Here is a 23717-nt window from a genome sequence, read left to right as displayed (position 1 = left end):
TTAGAATTAGATTGTTTAGATGTAAAAAGGAATGGTTTATTTTTTATTTTAGGTATTTATCTATAATATAATGTAGGAATTGCTTGTCCAATATGTATACTCATTATTCATCACTTGCTTAAACAATCGTGATAAAACCGCATCGCAGAAATTAATTAAAAGAGAACACATTAGAGAAAAGAATTGCAGCTATTGGTCCTAACCCTATGGATGTAAATTATACAAGAAAACAGTGGGGAAAATATGCACAGATTTGCTTTCCTATTTCTGAAGCTGGATATAAAAACATTGACATTTTATTTAGAATTAAAACATGTAATTAAGAAATAATATTATACAACATTAAACTAAATCAATACATTCAAGGCATGGTGAGATTTATTGGAAAAGCAAATATCCACCAATATAATATATGACATCATTTGGACATTACATTACATATTTCATTATACAGTTTTCATAAAGTGGCTTACAGTTGTAAGGTTTGTTAACCATTTTTTGAGCCATTGATGGAAAGAGGAGAGTCAAATTGCGTTTTTAGTAGATTTGTTTTTTGATCATGACAATTGAGAAGGTAACTTGACTAGAACATATAACCAAAACTCGGTCATCAATGGCTCTGTCTCAGATGTCTGTTAATAACATGCCAAATCATAATTTCAAAGTGACTAACCTCGTGAATGAAAGGGGGATGGAGGACAGAATGCGAAATAGATAACAAAATTAAGGAAATGTTTGCGAGAAAACCTCCAAACAATGACAATATATCAAAATGAGACTTTACTTTGAGTTCTCCCCACTTTAAATTCCTAGCAGCTACCTTGATGAGGAAGGTCTGCTCTGCTTTTGAAAAGGCCCAAAGCAGCCAATCTTAATCAATATTTCAGGGAGTGCGAGGGCTGCCGCCGAGTAAGAAATCTACAATTATATCACTCCCTCTCTTTTGTTCTCTCACTCCCTCAGGTAGTCCATGCATGCTGCCACTTGCAGCATCAGCAAGTCTGTGAGCAGGGAATCAATGACCTGCTTTCCAAACAGCCATGGACGTCCAATAATAGGGTGTCTCATAACATACCATGACTACTGTATATGCTACTATATTTAACATTGGGTCTAAGCTGTGATCACAAAACAGAATTGAAATATAATTCACATTAAATATTAGAGTCATTTTTAACATAGTGACGATTACACAAGAAATTCAAGATAACAAAACAAGCTTTAAATAAAAAAGTTTTTAAAGAGTCGAATGAGAGATTAGCCAACAATGCAACAAAAAACAAACAAACATGGGTCCTAATAATTTCTTTTTACCAGAAAAAGGTCATTCAAACAAACATGTGTGTTTCCAAATGGTTGTTACTAAACCAAAAACTATCCCATTTCATCGTGAACACATGAAGGCTCCCAGAATAAACCTTGATGCATCTCAGTAGATACTGTAGTCATGTACATTTTAAAAGAGTTGAATGAAACTGCAGATAAAACCAATAAACAAAGGTATATTGGCAAGAGCAAAATGTGTTGCATTTGCATTTCGCCTTTGATTTAACTTCAGTCCCAAAATTATAACAGCATGCAGCAGCTGAGAACAATTTTCAGAATAGGTTTAAGATACTCATGAGAAACTAATGTCAGATTTGTGTGGAAAACATCAAAGATATTGTAGGATTATGGAGTCATATGGAGTCGTTTCAACCTTTTTAAGGCTTATCTATGATCATTAGTCATCACAAATATGTAATATAAGCTATATTCAGAGTAGCATGAATGGCCTCAAGAAGCCACTGTCAAACATTTACTTACATCTGGACTCTAAACACAGCATTCAAACCCTTGAGGGAAACGTTGGAGGATATCTAATGTGGCAACAGGCTGCCGGTCGTTGGCAGGATCCATGATGATGTAAAATCTTAACATCCATTTCCCACGTGTGACAACATACACTTCCCAAGTCCATTGGTCACATGGTCCATTTATTAGATGCATCTTTCTAGGTCAGATTCTGCTGGGACAGCAATATTTGCCAGTGGGCTGTACTACCAAAGTCAACAAAGTGTTAAGTCTGCTGCTGAGTGTGTTTTAAATTTAGGGGACCTGAAGTGGAAGTAAGAAAGGGGACATGCACTCTTGCTCCATAGCTAGCTAGCTTCTTAGATACATTCATGAAAATATAGCAACAGAAAAATGGCAACAAGCATGGATGACATGAAAACAGTTGTACAAGTTGTACGCCGACTTTCCTGGGGTCGTTTTATTAGCTTTTTAGAAAGCATTTTGAGATAGGGAAGCTAGGAGAGGGCATCTGCTCTTTGAACCCTAAAGGAAGCAGTCACGTTTGATCCTTCCGTTGACCAGCTGCCTGTACAACACCTGATCAGGGTTTACTTTGAGCTTCATTAAAATACAATATTTCTGGTATGTACACACGATAAGTATACATTTAAACAAAGGTACAGATGTGCAGAATAGTTTACGCAAGTATCAACTTGATTTAAGCCTTGTTAATATGGACTTTTCCCATATCTTGTGAGGATTTTGAAGGTCAAGTGTAGGCAAAACCCTGTCTACTACATCCTGCAACTCCCTCCTGGCTGGTCTACCTGCATGTGCCATCCGACCTCTGCAGCTCATCCAGAATGCAGCGGCTCGTCTGGTCTTCAACCTTCCAAAATGTTCCCACACCACGCCGCTCCTCCGCTCCTCCGCTCTTCCGCTCCCTTCACTGGCTTCCAGTAACTGCTAGAATCCACTTCAAGACAATGGTACTTGTGTACCATGCTGCGAATGGATCTGGCACTTCCTACATCCAGGACATGGTTAAACCGTACACCCCAGCACGTGCACTCCGCTCTGCATCAGCCAAACAGCTCGCTGCACCCGGACTGCGAGGGGGACCCAAGTTCCCATCAGCAAAAACACGTGGGTTTGCTATCCTGGCTCCAAAATGGTGGAATGAGCTCCCCATTGACATCAGGACAGCAGACAGCTTACACATCTTCCGGCGCAGACTGAAAACTCATATCTTTTGACTCCACTTCGAGCAATAGAATTTCTAACAAAGCACTTACAGTGGGGCAAAAAAGTATTTAATCAGCCACCAATTGTGCAAGTTCTCCCACTTAAAAAGATGATAGAAGCCTGTAATTTTAATCCTAGGTATACCTCAACTATGAGAGACAAAATGAGAAGAAAAAAATTCCAGAAAATTACATTGTCTGATTTTTAAAGAATTTATTCGCAAATTATGGTGGAAAATAAGTATTTGGTCAATAACAAAAGTTCATCTCAATAATTTGTTATATACCCTTTGTTGGCAATGACAGAGGTCAAACGTTTTCTGTAAGTCTTCACAAGGTTTTCACACACTGCTATTTCGGCCCATTCCTCCATGCAGATCTCCTCTAGAGCAGTGATGTTTTGGGGCTGTCGCTGGGCAACACGGACTTTCAACTCCCTCCAAAGATTTTCTATAGGGTTGAGATCTGGAGACTGGCTAGGCCACTCCAGGACCTTGAAATGCTTCTTACGAAGCCATTCCTTCGTTGCCCGGGCGGTGTGTTTGGGATCATTGTCATGCTGAAAGACCCAGCCACGTTTCATCTTCAATGCCCTTGCTGATGGAAGGAGGTTGTCACTCAAAATCTCACGATATATGGCCCCATTCATTCTTTCCTTTACACGGATCAGTCGTCCTGGTCCCTTGCAGAAAAACAGCCCCAAAGCATGATGTTTCCACCCCCATGTTTCACAGTAGGTATGGTGTTCTTTGGATGCAACTCAGCATTCTTTCTCCTCCAAACACGTCTAGTTGAGTTTTTACCAAAAAGTTCTATTTTGGTTTCATCTGACCATATGACATTCTCCCAATCCTCTTCTGGATCATCTAAATGCTCTCTAGCAAACTTCAGACGGGCCTGGACATGTACTGGCTTAAGCAGGGGGACACGTCTGGCACTGCAGGATTTGAGTCCCTGGCGGCGTAGTGTGTTACTGATGGTAGCCTTTGTTACTTTGGTCCCAGCTCTCTGCAGGTCATTGACTAGGTGCCCCCGTGTGGTTCTGGGATTTTTGCTCACCGTTCTTGTGATCATTTTGACCCCACGGGGTGAGATCTTGCGTGGAGCCCCAGATTGAGGGAGATTATCAGTGGTCTTGTATGTCTTCCATTTTCTAATAATTGCTCCCACAGTTGATTTCTTCACACCAAGCTGCTTACCTATTGCAGATTCAGTCTTCCCAGCCTGGTGCAGGTCTACAATTTTGTTTCTGTTGTCCTTTGACAGCTCTTTGGTCTTGGCCATAGTGGAGTTTGAAGTGTGACTGTTTGAGGTTGTGGACAGGTGTCTTTTATACTGATAACGAGTTCAAACAGGTGCCATTAATACAGTTAACAAGTGGAGGACAGAGGAGGCTCCTAAAGAAGAAGTTACAGGTCTGTGAGAGCCAGAAATCTTGTTTGTTTGTAGGTGACCAAATACTTATTTTCCAACATAATTTGCAAATAAATTCTTTAAAAATCAGACAATGTGATTTTCTGGATCTTTCTTTCTCATTTTGTCTCTCATAGTTGAGGTATACCTAGGATGAAAATTACAGGACTCTCTCATCTTTTTCAAGTGGGAGAACTTGCACAATTGGTGGCTGACTAAATACTTTTTTGCACCACTATATATACTAATAAAGGACTGGCTTATCTAAAGCCAGCTGAGTAGCACTTGAAACATTTTAGCTCTATGAAACCTGATGTACTTCATATATGATTCTGTTTTCTTCAAGTTTGTATCTTCTTGGTCGAATGCACTTATTGTAAGTCGCTTTGGATAGCGTCAGCTAAATGCAATGTAATGTACTACACATATCTGCCGATGAACAAGAGCTTCCATTATGCTCATGAAGTATGATGGAAAAAACTATGAATGTGAAGCATTGCCACGCTGAAACAGCCAAGCATTCTCAACCTCCATACATGCTATAATAGCTAAAAAGCTCACAAGCAATCTTAGGTACATAATGTTTGTATGTTACACTATGGTTTCCACAGATAATTCACTGATAATCAGCCTAATTCTTCTTCTATTTGGTTCACTTTCCACAAGCTATTCAACTGTTTGATTAGTCAACTTTTGTTCATTTTCCATAGCTTAACATACAGAGTTGTACACCAGGCTGAAGCAATGTAATAAAAAAGGAATCAGACTTACGTCATAGTGCCTGGACTTCTTCATTTCCTTGATCGGTGTGATGGGCTCTCCTTTCTTCTGGGAGGTGTTGGTGTCTTTGTCAGTTTGGTTCTCAGGCTCGGGTTTTGGCTTCTCCTCTGTGGGTTTCAGAGGTTTCTGGGTCTCTGACACAGGTGTCGTTGTCTTGGTGTCCGTTAGTTGTTTAGCCGCAGCTGGAGCAAACAGTCCACTCACGCCACTTCCCGTCTGCGCTTTTTGCATTTGCGGCTGGGCAGTCCTGGGCCCCTGCTGATTGGTGGCCTTGTGGAGAGGGCTTTGCTGATTGGCTGGCATCTGGTGACGGGGTGAGCCCATTGGCAAGTGTTTGGGAGAAGGGTGAGGAACAGGAAGGGGAGGTTCGTCCAGACCTCCTCCGGACAACAGCCGCTGGGTCTGGCAGTTGAGACATAACCACTCCTTTTTCTGGAAAACAGAGAGTAAAAAAAAAAACATGGTTAGTGACAACGAGCTTGTTAACAATAGCACAAAAAAACACTTATTTCAATATCATTGTATTACGTCCAACATTTCTAAGATTTTCCTTCAAGCTCATTGCCAATGCAAGAGTCCAAAGCATTACAACTAGTACAGGTGCTAAGGAACATTGGGCACTGTAAGGGAAACTTCTGTAGCAATGGAGAGTCAGGACTCAGAGAGACACGAGGAGAGTTGGAGCTTTGATGTCAAACACTGATGGTTTATTACAAGTCGGCCGGAGGATTCACATCACAAGTCACAGCAGCCAGAGGTTCTGACTGCACGGGTGGGTTGCCACATCAATTCTGCAGAGCCTCTCTCTCGATAGCCCTTTTAACTAGTTTACAGAGAGCTAATCAACATATTGGGGGAGATAACGTAAACATCTGGGAACACTGGAGATAGCCCCAACATCTGGAGACACTGAATCAAATGTCTGACCCTTAATGGCCTCGAAGCCATCGTAACCATAAACCATTTGTGACCGAGAGTTGACCGGTCATAAACTAGGAATATCAAATAGCTGAGGCCTCCCATTCCTTAAGACAGATAACAGACGTCAGGGTTGGTCATAAACGTCAAAGGGCAAAAAGGTTAGAGATCTTCGGAGTAAAGGAGAATGCATAAAAAAATCAGGTGTATGTTTCAAAATGTTTTAATGTAAAAGGCTACATTAAAGTCATAAGGTTAAATATGTATAACCGTTTCTCCTTCTGTACTTCTCATCTTGAATGATGTGTTCTTCGTTAACTTCTCGGGTTAAAGACTCACGGTATCTGATTGACAGGTGATCTCTGGAATGTCCAAACAGATCCACACAAGTTTGGCAAAATAGATAAATTCAGCAAATTTTGTGTTTAAAAACATTTATGTATTGAACCAAATGTAATGCCTTGTTTTGTCATCTTAATAAGGGAATATTAAGGGTTTATAAACTGTATATTGGTCTGAAGTATACAGATTGTGTTTACATCTCTCTTTTATCCCCTCTCTACAGGATAGTAACTGATGCCGTTCTGTACTAAAGAGCATCCATATTACTTATGTAATGAATAACTGACAGATGCAGCCCTCCCTGATGAACACTTATCTCCTATCTCTGTTCTTTTCCACCCACTCATCAAATATGCTCTACACAAAACCCACCAAACCTCTTTCTTACTCTCCTCCCTCTCCTCTTCTTTTTGATCTCTGTATCGCTCTTTCTCTGAATCCCTTGCATAAGACAATTCCATAGCGACAACCCTGTCTACTAAAACAAACAAATAAACTGGATTCTAAATTACATTTTGAGGGAAACAAATGTCCCCATGTAAATTGAAAGTAGAAACAAAAAATGCAACAAAACACCATGGTGATGTTAAAGGGTTAGGATTAGGGGTTAGGCAACTAAACTACTTGGTCAGGTAAAGTAAAAGATGACTGTACTTAAATCACAAGGTAAAAGATACTTTTTTAGAAATGCTTTTTCTAGCGTTAGTAATGTTGTGTAATGAACATGTTAAGGTTTGTTTCTGTACAGCATCACTATATAGGCTTCATTTCAAGACTGTACATTTTAATAACCATTTTAGTCTAAGTCTGTTGTGGTATTATCTTCAATGTTAAAGACACGAAATGAGACCGAGATTTCGGTATGATAGGACATAGACACAATGGTTGTGAAAATCCATAATGTTTAAATGTTTACTTTAACACGTAGGACTGTTTCTTGCTACTCTTTTTGGAAAGAACACAGCTTCCTTTGAACGTCTTTCTCCCGCCAAAATGACTCTACCATCAAACATGTTCAGAAATAACTGATGCAAGGCTCAAAACATTTGTGCAATCCGAGCTGCAGAACAGACCAAATTTTGAGTCTGCTCCAAGCATGACGGACATAAGGATTTAAAGAAAAGCGGAAGAAAGTGGGCCTCCCTTACATTAAAGATTTAAGTGCAAACAGTTGCAACTACTTTAACTATCATACAATACTGTATGTGTGTACACTAAAGCAGTAGCGTATGCGATGGGTGAATCATCTTTAGACCCTAAAGTGAATTCATGTCCTTCCTTTCCCAAGGCTAGTGTATTCAGTCCTACAGATCACATCATGACACGTGTGTGTGTGTGTGTGTGTGTGTGTGTGTGTGTGTGTGTGTGTGTGTGTGTGTGTGTGTGTGTGTGTGTGTGTGTGTGTGTCAAAGAGTAGCACATTGCTGCACCACTTAACCTACATAGCACAAACATCTGGCCTTTTCTCCTCCTGTCAATAATGTTCACTAAAAAGCTCCATCAGTCCTAATTCTGCTTTCAGATGTATTTTCTCTCTTTATGTCGCACTCTCTTTCTAAGTTACCTTTCAAAATCTGTTCAGCGTTTCTTAGAATTGTCCTCCTGTATTTCTTCTCTGCCTTCCAGCTCTGTGTCTCTTTCCAAAGAAATGTCCACCCCCCTTCTATATTTATTTGTTATCTCTTATTCAGTTCTGTTTGTTGTGCTTTTTTCTCCTCCATCTCAGTTGCACATTATATTTCTTCCACCACTGGATTTGATTTATGACAATTCTGCGTAAATAACTCACCACTGTGTTCAATCCGCATTTTACCCCTTGGCCAAAGAAAGGCATTCGAATGAACCATTAATGAAGGAGACATATTTGTTGTATTTGTCCCTGAGGACATCTTTGTGGTATTGGATTGTTTTGCCTCTTTGTCTCTTGTTATTTCTCGTGATATACTTCTTCTACTAATATACAGTATGTGTGTAAAGATGGGTCGGAAAATGCAAACGCTTTGGGTAAAATGGATTACTCCAGAAGAAGGTGCTTCCCCAACTTGGTTTTTCGTAGTTAGTCAATAAAACAAAAAACATGGTCACAAAATATAAGGGAAAGTAGTAAAAAGAAGTCTGAATTATTTCTACTCAGTTCACTTGTAAGTAAGGCTGGGTATCAGTACTCGATACCTTAAAGCGAAACAATTCAGTGCCTATTCGTACCACACCACTCTAGTCAATCAATACCTGCATTTAAACATTTTTGAATCCAGGGTTATGAAAGGATATGTCATTTTTAAATGTCTTAGCTCAAAGCCAATTAATGCATGGATTTATTGCTATAGCACTCATTGGATCCTTTCACGACTGAGTATTGAGCGGCTAGGATGAAGATCATCCCCTCCAATCTGAGGCCACGGTTCTCAACAGGAAACCAGGGGACTGTATACATTTACCAGTCTGCCTTTGTGTCTGCCCTCACATATGGTCATTAAGGCTGGGTCACCATTAGAACAAGTTCGCGGATACAAGCAGCCGAAATGGGTTTTCTCCGGGGGTTGGCTGGCATCTCCAGGTATAAGGTTCCCTAAGGTAGAGAGCTGCTGCTCCTTTATGTATAAAGGAGCCAGTTAAGGTGTTTGGCACTTGGTAATGATGCCAAATGGCCGCCTCCCTAGGTCGGTGTTCCAGGCACATCAAGCTGGGAGGAGACTGAGGGGCAGACCCAGGAGCAGGTGGAGGGATTATAAGATGGCCTGGTAGCACCTTGTAACCCACTATTAGAGCTAGTTGGTGTTCACAGACTGTATGTTTATTAGTGGTGGTAATATACCCAACTATAGGCCTCCATTTACACGATGGGTTTCCAATGAGGATCTCTATGAGGTTGGTAACTCTTTCTAAAAAGACCTGTCCCAACGAGTTAACAAGCTGGACGGTTTGTTTTTGTTTGGTGAGCAGAACTCCGGGCAGCAGAATGTTGATATGCATATATTTGTTTTTCACCCAGCCCCAAAATGGTAGAATGTCAAATAAGATTGGACTACATGGCAACCATGCCAAACTGTGGCACTCGCTGAATTTAAAATACTGACTTGACTACTTCTCTTAAGTCAAAGCTTCTTTCCTACTCTCGGTTCACTTCTAGTCCGACTCTTTTCACACATTAGCACTGCAGTTCCTCTCGTTCCTCTCTTCACTACATGATCATTAAACTTCCATCTTCCCCCTTCCTCTCAGCTCTTACCCTCCCTCTCTTCTCTCTCCCTGTCACCCTCCGTCTCCTTTTTCTCTCCCTCCAACAGCGCAAGGGCTATTTTTACCCAGAATGCCATTGATCTGCTCGAGCGCACACTTCCCTAGCACTGGCTGCAGCTTTAGGCTGCACTCTACAGCAACACGCACACACACACACACACACACACACACACACACACACACACACACACACACACACACACACACACACACACACACACACACACACACACACACACACACACACACACACACACACACACACACACACACACACACACACACACACAAATCTGATTTTGGCAGTCCAGTCATCTGGTCTAGTCAGAGTCAGTCGGTCAATCAACAAAAAACATTTTTGCAGCATTTCTTTAACCATGAGCATGAATAGAATATATGATGGGAGCTACTGCCTGAACCAACCCGATATCATGCTGGGAGACGTGAAGATGTCACGATTTCGACCCTTCAAATGTGACAGTTACACGGTATTGTTAACCCATGTTAACCAGTGGAGAAATAACCGGAAATGCCAAGCAAATGCTACCCCGACGGTCGGTTGTTATTGTCAATATTAATATAATAATGATTTATTTTTTAATAGTCACACTCCATTACGCCAATTTTCTTGTTGCCCCAGCTGGTCGACACCTCTTTTAGCAGAAACAAAGGCCACTGCACCATTATGGTGTAAATACAGCCTATCTAACAATTGGATCAAATATAAAAGTCAGCCGAATTAGTGTTGATACTGCGAGGAGACGTATTGTGTGAAAAGAAATGTAAAATGTTGTTTAATTGCTTATATATTTATGATCCACGTCACATTTTCATTTTTGGCGGCAGTTCTCCTGTTTGTCTAGAAGTCTTCTCAGCAGGGCTCTATAAATAGATAATTACGGCAGATACACACACACACACACACACACACACACACACACACACACACACACACACACACACACACACACACACACACACACACACACACACATACACACACACACACACACACACACGCACACACACACACACACACACACACACACACGTAGTCACACGGTTCACTTCAATGCAAAATGGAGGAGGCCTTTGTAGCTGAAGGCTTACCAGAAGAAGAGAGAGATGACAAGCAGAGGGAGAAAGAAGAGAGGGGGAGAAGAGGAGCCCACTGGGCGGAGGAAAGGAGAAAGGGGGAAATGAGTGACACCACACGTGCACATGGGTCATGCACGCTCACTGTAATTCAGAGAGGCCTCTAGTAATGTAGCTGACTCACTGGCTTGGAGTGGGGACAGAGTAGCAATGACATATGCAACTTTGGAGACACATGGAAACAGAAAACCTTCCACCTGTTTTTGTTGTTGCTTTCTGTTTTCCTTAATGTCAATACAGGACATAGTGCATTTTGTGTACAATCGTTACTTTGGTTGATCCACTGTCTGCTTTTTCAGCTAATGGGGAAATACACTGCAACGTATTTGCAATAATACTCTTTGTTAACTGGGGATAGATAATCATAGTTAGCTAAGAAAACAAAACGTTCACCTCTTCCTGTGTTGGATGCCCAACGGTTGACATACTTTCATGGTGCAATAGATTGAGCCTTTATGGTCCCACGAGATCATACCTGGTGGCAGGCAGAACTGCATACTAAAACAAACTAAAGTGTCGTAATTCTATGTATTATATTATTTCCTTTTAACGTATCATGGTTTATAGTTTCAAATTGCATTTAAGTTTTTATCTCAAACGAGTTTCGGGGGCAGGTTTCACCGCTCGGTGCACAGGTTGCATCAGTCATCGTACGTGGGGAGACTCACTTTAACATGACAACAAAGACTTCATAGGAGTTGTCCCACTTAAGCTCTTCTCCCCCCACTGTTCACTGCTACGTTCCTAATTCATGACTCTTCAGCTCTGTCTCCTCCTTTCACTTTGTTTCTTTTCTCTCTCTCCTTTGTCTCGCTAGCTCATGGGGGAATTCTGGGGGTGAATTAAGGGGTCTAGACATGCTCTGTATGAAAAAATAATAATTTCTGATATTTTTGACAAATAAAGTTACTATTTAATTTTCATCATAAGAATTTATTTGTCATATTTGAGATGTCTATGAGCGTTATGAAAATAATCCAATACAAGTAAAAGTCCTGAATTCAAAATGTTACTTAAAGGTGGGTTAGGTAATTTTGGAGAAACCAGCTCAAGTGCGCTAGAATTTGAATATACACAACAGGAAAAAATCTGCCACTTCCTTACAGAGCCCCTCCTCCAACACACACGAACGCGCACATGACCAATGAGGGCACGAGATACGTTTGTGCACAGATGGAAGGCTGACAGGCAGGTACGCCATGGTGCTTTTTACAGTACTACGGCTTCCACAGATGAATTTTTTGAATGGATTTTTTGTCAGAGCACTTAAGATATTCATTGCTATCGGGATGTTAAGAGCATTCCATGGAATATAAGAAAAAGTGTATCTCGAGCCGGTTTCTCCAAAATTACCTTTAAGTAAAAGCATATAGTATATTGTCAGTTAAATGTACTAAGTATCGGAGTTACTCATTATGCACAATATGCTCTTTTAAAAGTATTATATTATTATAGAATATTATATTAAACCATTTCTTTTTTATTGCTAACAAATACATGTAGTATTCAATTGTTGTTGTTTTTAAAGGGTATATTGGTAGTTGATGTAAAAAATGATGTCATGTGTTTTATATGTAAACAGGTAGCTATTAGTATTAAATTACTGTAGTGGAATCAAAAGTACAAAACATGTGTTCAAAAGGTAGTGGAGTAGAAGTAGAAATTAGCATACAATGGAAATACTCAAGTTAGGTACATGTATGACAAATAGTAATTAAGTCAACTTGATTAAATGTACTTAGTTACTTCTACTATTGCATGTATGTAAACACAATATGCATGGGAGAAGACCAAAGGGATCTTACTGAAGGCCCAAGTGATATTTGTCAACTACAAATGACACTAAATCTGTTTAGAAGCACACAAAGCGGTGGTTTGAATTTAGTTGTAGGGATGTATCTAAAACCATAAGCTCTGTAGAAAGGAACAGAGAGAGAGAAAATAATAGATGGGAAAGGATATACACTAAAAAAGGAAGGGAGGCAGTAAAAGCAGGAGGAAAACATGAAGTGAAAGGAGGAGATGGATTTAGAGGAGAGCAGCAAGAGCAGAGGGGGAATTGGATGGGAGGATAAAGAAGAGACATACAGTACAGCTTGATGAGGAGAGAGGATGAATAAAGGGTGGAGGAGAAGAAAAAGGAGGAGAGGGAGGAAATAGAGACATCAATTAGAAATGGAGGGAGTTTAAAGAACGAGGAGGAAGGCTAGGGGAAGATAGATAGGAGGGGGAAAAAACCACCAAAGGGGAGAATAAGTAAGATAAATTAGAAGTGGGGAGGAAGAAAGGTGGAGGACAGAAACAATTGGAAGAAGAAAAGAGGAATACATTAAGAGAAGGAGATCTAAATAAAAAAAGGAAGCCGAGGAGAGAGGACTTACACAGAAACGTGGTTATATAACCAAAATGGTGTCATTTCCATTCAACAGATATTTTAAAAATATCCTCGTCTTATTCCATCACGACAGTGGGGCCTCTTTAATTATGTAACCTTGCTAGAGACACAAGGCTGTATATGTGTGTGTGTTTGTTTTTAATGCGTACAAACAATGTTGTATTGCCCACATCACACCGTCACCTCTCTTCCTACCTACTTTCTGTCTCAGGCCGGTCGCCAAGCAATTTTTCACACAGCTGATATAAAACCCAGATGAGGTTGATCTGCCCACCACTTCCCCCTGCTCATCAGCGTGTAGGAGGTTCTCATCTGCATATGCTGGGGAATTATAGCTGCCATAATGATGGAGTCAGATATCAGATAAACTACAAGTGTGAGTCTTATTAACCCTTGAAATGAGGCACTTATAGTCTTCATCAAGTTTCTAAAATATGCCTCACACAAGCTTGAGTGCAAAGAAGTTGCAATTCTGGATCAGATGTTCAGAAGAAATGTTGGTGTTAGCCTAGCATAGCAGAAATAAATGAAGCAGGAAGTGCGCCGGACTCTGAGGAAAATATTAGTTGTGGCCAAACGGCGGTACTACACTTCTGTATCAGTCGCTGGGCCCGGAAATACTTTTTCCCATTGACTAACATAGGAATGAGACGTCTGTAAATCATTGGATAATTTTTTTTTAAAACTAAATAAACTACCCAGTGTGAACATGTGTATGGCCCTTAATAAAAACATTAGGTCCTCAAGTTGTAAAATGTGCTAATAACGTTATTGTGAGAGTTATTTTCCTCTGCATTATGAACGTGGATCTAACCCACGGGACCGTGCCGCCCGGCACGTCCATGTGACGTGTTCAGTACTACATGAGTTTTACCTTTACCCATGGATGCACAATAAGAACTGCCCCTTATCGTTCATATAACGTTTCGGTCTCTCAAAAGTTGGGCCATTTTGTCTTCATGCGCCAATGAGCAACTCTCATAGGAATGAACGAGGCCCCGCTTCCCACGCTGTATTCAGTTCTGGGGAGGACCCTGCTCATCCTATGAAAGTTGCTCATGGAGATGGAGCCACAATGGCCGGCCTCCTGAGAGCAAAAGTATCTGTATCTGGGCCCAAAGAGCGTAAGCATATGGGTTTTGCTTAAGCCCCACCTCCAGTCCGAAGCATCATTGCCGGTCTTGTGTTTGTGTGTTCAGTTTGTACTGGGTAGTTGATTTAAATGGGAAAAAGTATTTTTGGGCAAATTGACCTCACAGACTGACACGGAAGATGTAGTACCACCATTTGGCCACGACAAAAACTTGCTTCACAGCCCTGGGGGCTTAAGGGAAGCAGCCCACATTTGTAACTTTAAAAGGTTCCTTCCACCAACTCAAGAGTAACCTATAAATAGTTTATTGTGTGATAAATGTGTAAAAATAAAAAAGACAAGTTGAAGAGACTGTTCTTTGACATGAAAAAACATTTGTCGTTTAAAAATAAAAGAGCCTGAAACAATGTACAGTATGTGGATATTTACCATGGACCTTTAGCTGCCGTGTGATTTATGACTTTCTTCCAAGGAACAAATGAATGTGTTGAAAAGCATTCCTGCTAATTGTCAACATACAGTATGTTGACTATGGGCAGGAATGCTTTAGCGTCTTTGAGCACTGGGAAAAGCGATTTATAAATATGATGTATAATAAGGTTTATAACCTCTGCCAGACAGAAGGAAGAATAAAAACTAGATGAATTTCACACTGATTTATTTTTCCACTAGAGGTTGTAGTTTTTGCCGTGGAGAGGTTAAGTGCCTTGCTCAACACTAATTTGACTTTAGCTTTTGAAGGAGAGTTCTTTTGCCCTGATTCACTCAGACAGACCAGGGAGTTGAACCAGCCACTTGACTTTCACAAGTTGTCTCAAAAGCGGAAGCCCATGAGGTTGAGAGAGGATAACAGACCAAAAGTTCGCTTCATGTTGTTCCCACAAATCTGCCATGAGAGCAATAATTTTGTCTCATTGGGACTGACTGACACACACAGAGAACCAACACACACACAAACAGACACATGGGCACTAATATAACACAAATGAAGCACAGGGGGCAACAGCACAATCTTTGCTGTGCATGCGCGAGTTCCTGCAAAAGTTTGTGTGTGTGTGTGTGTGTGTGTGTGTGTGTGTGTGTGTGTGTGTGTGTGTGTGTGTGTGTGTGTGTGTGTGTGTGTGTGTGTGTGTGTGTGTGTGTGTGTGTGTGGTCTGCAGGGATCTGAGGATTTTGACTCCAGCAGTAATAAGATGGCAGGAAGCCAGCATCAAATCAGGACATAGATACAGGCCTGGTTATCTCAACAGGGAACCTCATGTCAACTCGTGCAACCACTGCCATATCACACATATGCATTTGTCATTTTAAAACAAATAAACACCTTAAAAGTGATTTATAATTTTTACACCCACTTTGCATTCAATTTTACTGACCATTATCATTATTGTTTTAACAAAGAATAAAATGACTAGGTTAATGGTCAAAGGAGTCATGACAACTTTCATCAATCATCTTTTTTTGTGGCTTCCTTAAGCTCATTGTTTTGGTTTCGAATTTAGGCTACTGTATGATTTCACCAAAACATTTTCAACAAACAAGCTCTGAAAAGTCCTATGTACACAAAGTTAGCTCCTAGCTTTCCTTAGGTGGACAGAAACAGTGACTGAAGAAGCCTTTGAGAGAAATATGCCTTGTCTTCAGATACTCAATGATATACTTTTTGTCTAAAGTCTTTGTTCTTTCTCTTTTTCATTTTATCGACTGAACTGGAGGCTTTTTTCACTACACCCAGGCAGAAATTGACTTTTACAGACGAACTACCTAAAGAATCCCAATCCTCTAATAAAAACATTACTTAATCTAATTCTAGCAACCTGTACTCTCGCCTATAAATGTGTGATTTTATATAACTTGCAAAACTGCACTTCTTATCTAAGACATTTTAAAGATACAGGTCCTGTTTTTTGTTTTTAGAGCTACAAAACATTCTACCTCAGTGGATACATATAAGTTTACAGAGTTAAAGTGTTTGCCTCTTTGCCCTACATTGTTCCTTTTTCCACTTAAAATAAATTCAAACACCATGACATAATTCCATCAGATTAGAAAAAAAAACCTAGAGGACATTATACAACAACTAAAATCCTCCTCCTGCTGCCTTGATATTATTCCAACAACATTTTTCAAATATGTTTTCATAGCATGGCCTCAGATCTACTTCATATAGTAATTAAACCGCTCTTAAAAAAGAATAATCTAGATGCTTCAGTAATGAACAATTACAGGGCCATATTAAACCTCTAATTTCTAGGTAAAATCATTAAAAAGTAGTTTTTCAACAGTTGAGTAATTTCTTGCATTTAAATAACTGTTTAGATGTGTTCCAGTCAGGCTTTCGACCAAACCACAGCACTTAGACTGCTCTTGTAAAGGTCTTCAATGACATCCACTTAAACACAGACAGTGGCAGAACTTCAGTGTTAATATTATTAGATCTCAGTGCTGCGTTTGACACTGTTGACCACAACATATTACTAGACCCACTGGAAAACCGGGTGGGACTTTCGGAAACAGTTCTCAATTGGTTTGAATCCTACTTAAATAACAGAAACAACTTTGTTTCTATTGGTAAATACACATATGAGTTGACAAATATATGACATGTCGGGTTCCTCAAGGCTCCATCTTGGGGCCTCTTCTCTTTAACATCTACATGCTACCACTGGCTCAGATAATGAAAAACTAGAAAATAAGTTACCATAGCTATGCGGATGACACACATTTTGTTACGGCTGCTGCCTTCCTGATCGTCTGAGTGTTTTCAGCTGTGTGTTCTATGTAAATGAGCTGTGCGGTTGCCCTCCCGGTATTGGCTCCCATCTCCTGGTCCGCCTCCTGAAGATTGCGATTGGAGCACGCCGGGCCCGACGCACTCCAATCGCAGCTCACAGCCGGCGCACACCTGCTGGAGATGACTACAAAGCTTGGGGACAATCCTCATTCTGGAGGCTCTGTATGTGGACAGATGCCTCTTGCTACTTGCTCTGTGTTCTGGGGTTAAACGTGTGTGATTAGTTAGAGTGTAGAGTAGCTTAGTTAGTGTTTAGAGTAGGTTAGGATTCTGTGACGGTTGCCTTTAGTTTAGCTGTGTTTTTGTATAGATTCTCTGTGTTAGTTGTACCACTTTTAGAGTGAGGTTTTGTTTCGTTCTTTATTTAGTATATTAGTATGTATTTTCCCTGTATGTCTTTAGACTCCTTTTTTAGAGTCCTCCTTTAGTTGGTTATTTGTCAATCTGTGCCCTTTTGGCTCTTTTGTTTGTTTCAGGCTGCTTGCCTGCCATTTTGTTCACAGCTGTTTTAAATAAACACTTATAATTAATACCAATTCCATACTGGTGTGTGTTGCATTCCTCTTCCCCTAGTTGGGACGTAACACATTTACATAACCATTTCACCAGGAGACTATTCTCCAATTCAAACACTGAGTAAGTGCATTGAACAAATCAATGACTGAATGTGTCAGAACTTTCTCCAATTAAACAAAGATAAAACCGAGGTAATGGATTTTGGAGCCAATGCAGAACGTATAAAAGTTAGCGCTGAGCTTTAGCCTGCAATGTTCAAAACAACAGATAAAGCCAGAAATCTAGGTGTAGTCATGGACTCTGACCTAAGTTTCAACAGTCACATTAAAACAGTTACTACATCAGCCTACTATCACCTTAAGAATATATCTAGGATTAAAAGACTAATGTCACAGCAGGATTTGGAAAAACTTGTCCATGCTTTTATCTTCAGTAGACTGGACTACTGTAATGGTGTCTTCACAGGTCTCACTAAAAAATCCATTAGAAATCTGCAGCTGATTCCGAACGCCGCTGCTCGAGTCCTCACTAACACTAAGAAAGTGGATCACATCACCCCTGTTCTGAAGTCTTTACACTGGCTTCCTGTGTGTCAAATAATTGAGTTAAAAATATTGCTGCTGGTTAATAAAGCTTTGAATGGTTTAGGCCCAAAATACATTTCTGACCTCCAGCTAAATTATGAAACATCCAGATCTCTCAGGTCTTCAAGGACTGGTCAGCTTTCTGTCCCCAGAGTCAGAACTAAACATGGAGAAGCAGCGTTCAGTTATAATGCTCCAAATATCTGGAACAAACTCCCAGAAACCTGCAGGTCCGCTGCAACTCTTACTACTTTTAAATCCAGGCTGAAGACTTTTCTTTTTGCCGCGGCTTTTAATTGATATATTCATATCTTAAACTGCACTGTAACTTTTATTATCTTTGCTTTTTAATGCCATTTTCTTAATGTCTTTCATTTTTGTAAAGCACTTTGAATTGCCTTGTGTTGAGTCCCCCCAAAGGTAGCTAAAGTCATTATTGGGGTTAAAGTCCCCTTGTAGGTGGTGAAAGTCCCCTACGTGTGCCGTTTTGGTTTCAAGACCCTGGTTCGCGGAGGACGCCAAAACAGTCCTAGAAAAGACAACTTAAACTTAACTAATGTGCATTTAAAGAAAAGAGGAATAGTTTTGTTGAAAATTAAAAAGGTAACATGGGGTACAGGAATTCATTTTGGTTTCAAGACCCTGGTTCACGGAGGATACCAAAAAAGTCCTAGAAAGACAAGGTAAACCTAACTATGTGCATTTAAAAATAAAAAAAATAAAAGGTACCATGGGGTCAGATTATCATTTTCCAAAGGGGGGTTCATTCAGATGTGTGTATCTCACACTGCACTGTAACTGTGATTCATGTATCTTTGCTTTTAAATTAGTGTTTTTAAATGCCATTTTATATCATTGCTTTTAAATGAGTGTTTTTAGATATCCTTTCATAATATGTTTCTTAAATGCTATTAATATCTTTCATTTTTGTAAAGCACTTTGAATTGCCTTGTGTTGAAATGTGCTATATAAATAAATTTGCCTTACATTTGAACTTCATCGTCGGTGCTGCTGGGTATTATTAGGATTTAATTGATCAAGGCTTGGTTTTAGTATGAGAGAGCGTGCAGCCTTTGAAGTGCTGAAGTGTGTACTTTGAAGTGCAGGAGGCAGTCCTCACTTGGACAGGAGCATTATGGGTAGGGGAGATAGTTGGCTCATCCCACAGGGCGAAGAAAGGGACATGATCAGACAGATGCTCGAGAACGAAGTTTGGGGAAGAAATCTGGAGGAAAGTTTAACCGAGAGCTTAGAGCAAGGAGAGGAGAGGGAAAGTCTTCCAGGGTAAGATGAGTGAGATAGATTGAAGGGGGAGGGGTGGGGAGGATGGGGAAAATAAGCAGCGGTGGGGGAGGATGTGAGAGAAGATGGAGTGTTGTAGGGAGGGAAAAAACATGTAAAACAAAGAGAGAATGATTACAGGGGACTAAATGAGAGGGTGTTGGGGGAGAGATGAGAATAAGAACCTCTCTCAGCTCTAGTGTTCTCCTGTTTTCTCCAGCACATAATGGATAAATCATAATATGCACAGTATAAACTATACAGCCCAACAGAACAATTGTTACAAGTCCGAAATTGGATTTATGCATGAGCATTTTGTTTATATAGATTCAATAAAATACCTGCATGTAATGGTATGAAAAGTAAAAAGAAACGTGTTTTTATATCAGGCTGATTTTTTGGGTATCCTGATTACGAAATCCTGTTACAAAATCTGTTGCTTCCCCCATGTCTCAAGTGGCCATTTGAGGAAGTGCAGTTTTTGGTTGTGTCTGCATTTGATAAATTGTTCTTCACTGGAGTTTAGCCCTTGGTAATTGCAAAATCAGCATCTGTTGCAAATATTTAAATCTTGTATTTAAACTGGGTCACTTTGTTATGTCAGGCTTGGACCTTCTCAACATAACTATAATAACTGTATGTTATTGAATTACAGTTTTCAGATTTAGAGAAGCTCCTCGTCTCCTCCGCAATTATTAGGGGTGAGAGAAAGTACAAAGAGGCTGATTAGATTATAATCATCAACAGTAGATTCATATGTTAGACGTGTTGAGATGATCTACAGTGGACGGTGTGTTGTTCATTTGGTTTGCAGGAGGGAGGCCCATCTATAGGCAATCAGCTGAAGTCTTCACCAGCAGTTGTAAACATTAGCATGTGTGGTAGCTGCTAAATAAGGTCATGAAATCTGGGATCATGTAAAACTCAAGAGGATGCAACATATGACTGGATAAGGTTTGAACATCTCTGCCAGGTATGTTCAGTCTATGTTTTGGTCATTGGATTTTCTTTTAACAAAAGGATATTCAAAAACAAAAAACGACTGGATATTTGATTTTCGTTTTCAAATTGAAAAACCAAAATTGAAATACTAGGCGTTTTTCTTTATCATGGTCAAAAATGGATTTACTAAACTTGAAAAACGGGATGATTTTCATTTTTTACTTCTCAAAACAAAAAATAAAATCGCTAGAAAACAGAAACAAAAAAAGCCCCGTTTTTTCATATTCTGCTACCGGAAGTTGTCTTTCAAAATAAGAGCGCAGATGAGGACGGTCAATCCGTGTATCTACGGTCCATTTGTTTTCACAACGAAAACAGCCAAGACACATTTTGAGCCCAGAAAATTAAGGTTATTAAGGGCTGTAAATATAATAGACCTATGTCTAAAATGGACAACATTGTTTGGAGATTTCAACTATACAGCGATTCTGCACTGCGGTCAGCTCAGCCGTCTCTCGCGTTTGTTATTATTTTTTCTGCCAATAGTTCTTTGTGAGATCGATCCTGTTGGACTCAGTAGGCTAGTAGTGAAACTACTCCCACAACAAGTACTATGAAGTACTTACTGTGTACTTTTTGAGTAATCCTCTGTCAATGTCCCCTCCTGAGTACAATAATGCATGTTTCTCTGCTATTTTGAATCAGCGTTAAAACACCTTTCTTCATGAGACTGATATTGTTGGACAGAGTATTTTAAGAGGATGGTAGACATGATATCAGCAATACTTCCAGTCACTACTCCGGCAGCAGCATTTTTACCCCTTGGAAAGTCTTGCCCGCTATTTAAATTGACTTTGATTGAAGTTAATAACAATATTGATATTATATAGATATAGAGATATGCATATTTGATGCAGTCTTTCTGAACACTTTTAAAATACTGCAAATTAAGAGTATTTGTAATGTTCTGCACAGATAGTGCCCTAACTTGAAAACACGTGGCAGCTTTATTAATACAGCAGATGAAAATATTTGAGGAAGGATAAATACTTCATGGGCTTCAATGGATCTCTAGATAAAGGGCGTTTTATGGTTGCTTGTATTATCCTCAGATAGTGGTTTGTTTAAATAACTAGTGACATTTTAATAAATATTGCAAAAAAGGGCTCCAAAAAAAGGCATATATCCTGGCCGGCTTAGCCAGTGTGTATTTGTTCAATCACCACAAGATTCATAGTTTATAAAGTACAATTCTGGGCCATTGATTGTGTCATTTCTCCAAACACATACAGTAAAAATGCCTGTTTTTGAAGCCTTAAAATCGTGCAGGAAAATGAGTTTACATTGTATTATACTTAAAGACAGGACTATGCAGTGAAGAGAAGAGAAAAAAGGAAAGAAAATTGTTATAATGGGTGATGTAACATTACTGAGTCCAACAGGATCAATCTAATGAAGGACTATTGGCAGAAAAAATAATAACAAACTGGAGAGACGGCTGGGTGACCGCAGTACAGAATCGCTGTATAGTTGAAGTCTCCTAACAATGTTGTCCATTTTAGACATAGGCCTATTATATTTACACCCCTTAATAACATTCATTATCTGGGCTCAAAGTGTGTCTTGGCCGTCTTCATTGTGATTGCTAAATTCCCCTTGATTATAATAATCACAGTTCCTTCAACAGGATACTGTAGTGATTCAAAGTGTGATTTTAGCATAGCCTACGAGCGCTTTTGTTTTGAAAGTAGCAGAATATGAAAAAATCATAAAAACGGTAGTTTTTTTGTTTCTGTTTTCTAGTGATTTTATTTTTTGTTTTGAGAAGTAGAAAATGAAAGTCATCCCGTTTTTTAAAGTTTAGTAAATCCATTTTTGACCATGATAAAGAAAAACGCCTTGTATTTCAATTTTGGTTTTTCAATTTTAAAACCAAAATCAAATATCCAGTCGTTTTTTGTTTTTGAATATCCATTTGTGAAAAGAAAATCCAATGACCAAAACATACACTGACCCACGTATGCTGTTTCAAGTGAATGTTCGGGTGTGTTTTACATGTATGAAGCACATGTCATCTTTCTGGTCAGGGGGGCCACTGCACCATGTGACTGCTTGAGAGCAAAGGTAGTGTCTCTTCATTATTATTGTTTGATGTACAACAAAATAATAATTGATCAACTATATCTGTGTTTGATTGATTCCTCTCTGTTTCATTATTTTCTGTTGTGAGTGCTGGATTGTCACAACCACTTCCACTTAAACCAGTATGATAATGCTATTCTGTACAGTACTGTACTATACTAAAAAGAAAATACCTAAAGCGAAATGCTTAAGGAGATGAAAAGTGAGGAAAGTCTTGGGATGTGTGAGGAGCTTGGTGAAATGGAGGAGGATAGAGGACCAGAAAAGGAGAGGAGAATGAGGAGAAAAGGCAAAATGTCAGAGTGAAAGGAGCTGGGGATAAAGATATTAGGGAATTAGAAAAATAGTTGGGAGGGGGCTGAGGAAGAAGAAAAGAGAGGCGGATTCCAGAAATGTACAGTGAATTAGTTCTGCCTCATGAAGCTGGCAGTTCTGGATGAGAAAGGCTTTGGGGCCAGGATTTCTCTCTGTGTGTGTGTGTGTGTGTGTGTGTGTGTGTGTGTGTGTGTGTGTGTGTGTGTGTGTGTGTGTGTGTGTGTGTGTGTGTGTGTGTGTGTGTGTGTGTATATGTGTGTGTGTGTGTGTATGTGTGTGTGTGTGTGTGTGTGTGTGTGTGTGTGTGTGTGTGTGTGTGTGTGTGTGTGTGTGTGTGTGTGTGTGTGTGTGTGTGTGTGTGTGTGTGTGTGCGTGTGCGTGTGTGGCTGGATGTAAGAGTGTTTGTTTGTGTGCAAAGAGCATCACTGCCTCTCCAGAACAGAGCTGATGTCATATTGACATTTAGACAAAAACACAAGCACTGTCTTTTCAAAAGAGCAACTGTGAGAGGGACGCTAACAGAGAGCTGACAGGGTCAGACATGAATGCTCCTGAGTACGAAACAAAGAGGGGAAAAATTACATAAACTGTACCTGTCGCATCATTACGCGTCATTTAGTCTGCTACTAAATCCCTTAAGGCTACTCAGGCAAAGATTTGTGATGGAAAAACACATTTGGTGGATTATTCTTGGTGTGGACTGTGATTCAGAGGCAATTCATTGAAGCATGATTCAAGTATAATCAGCAGTGAGTCATTACTTTACGATCAACAAGTCCTTCAATAA

The 23717-nt window shown here is 39.8% G+C and overlaps 1 protein-coding gene across 9 annotated transcripts in view; it reads right to left on the bottom strand.

Moving 5' to 3' along the window:
* The window catches only part of bsna (bassoon presynaptic cytomatrix protein a), a 157531-nt gene that overhangs the window by 38086 nt on the left and 95728 nt on the right, over positions 1-23717 (bottom strand). For all 9 annotated transcript variants that reach the window (XM_079675130.1, XM_079675137.1, XM_079675132.1 and 6 more), the window contains one exon: positions 5205-5645. In XM_079675130.1, the coding sequence (XP_079531256.1) occupies positions 5205-5645 (441 nt within the window). The remainder of the gene's footprint in view (positions 1-5204; positions 5646-23717) is intronic.

The sequence above is a fragment of the Notothenia rossii genome (assembly GCF_949606895.1).
Source record: "Notothenia rossii genome assembly, chromosome: 4".
Taxonomy (NCBI): Eukaryota; Metazoa; Chordata; class Actinopteri; order Perciformes; family Nototheniidae; genus Notothenia; species Notothenia rossii.
The sequence above is the reverse complement of the archived record's forward strand: the minus strand, read 5'-3'. Positions and strand labels throughout refer to the sequence as shown.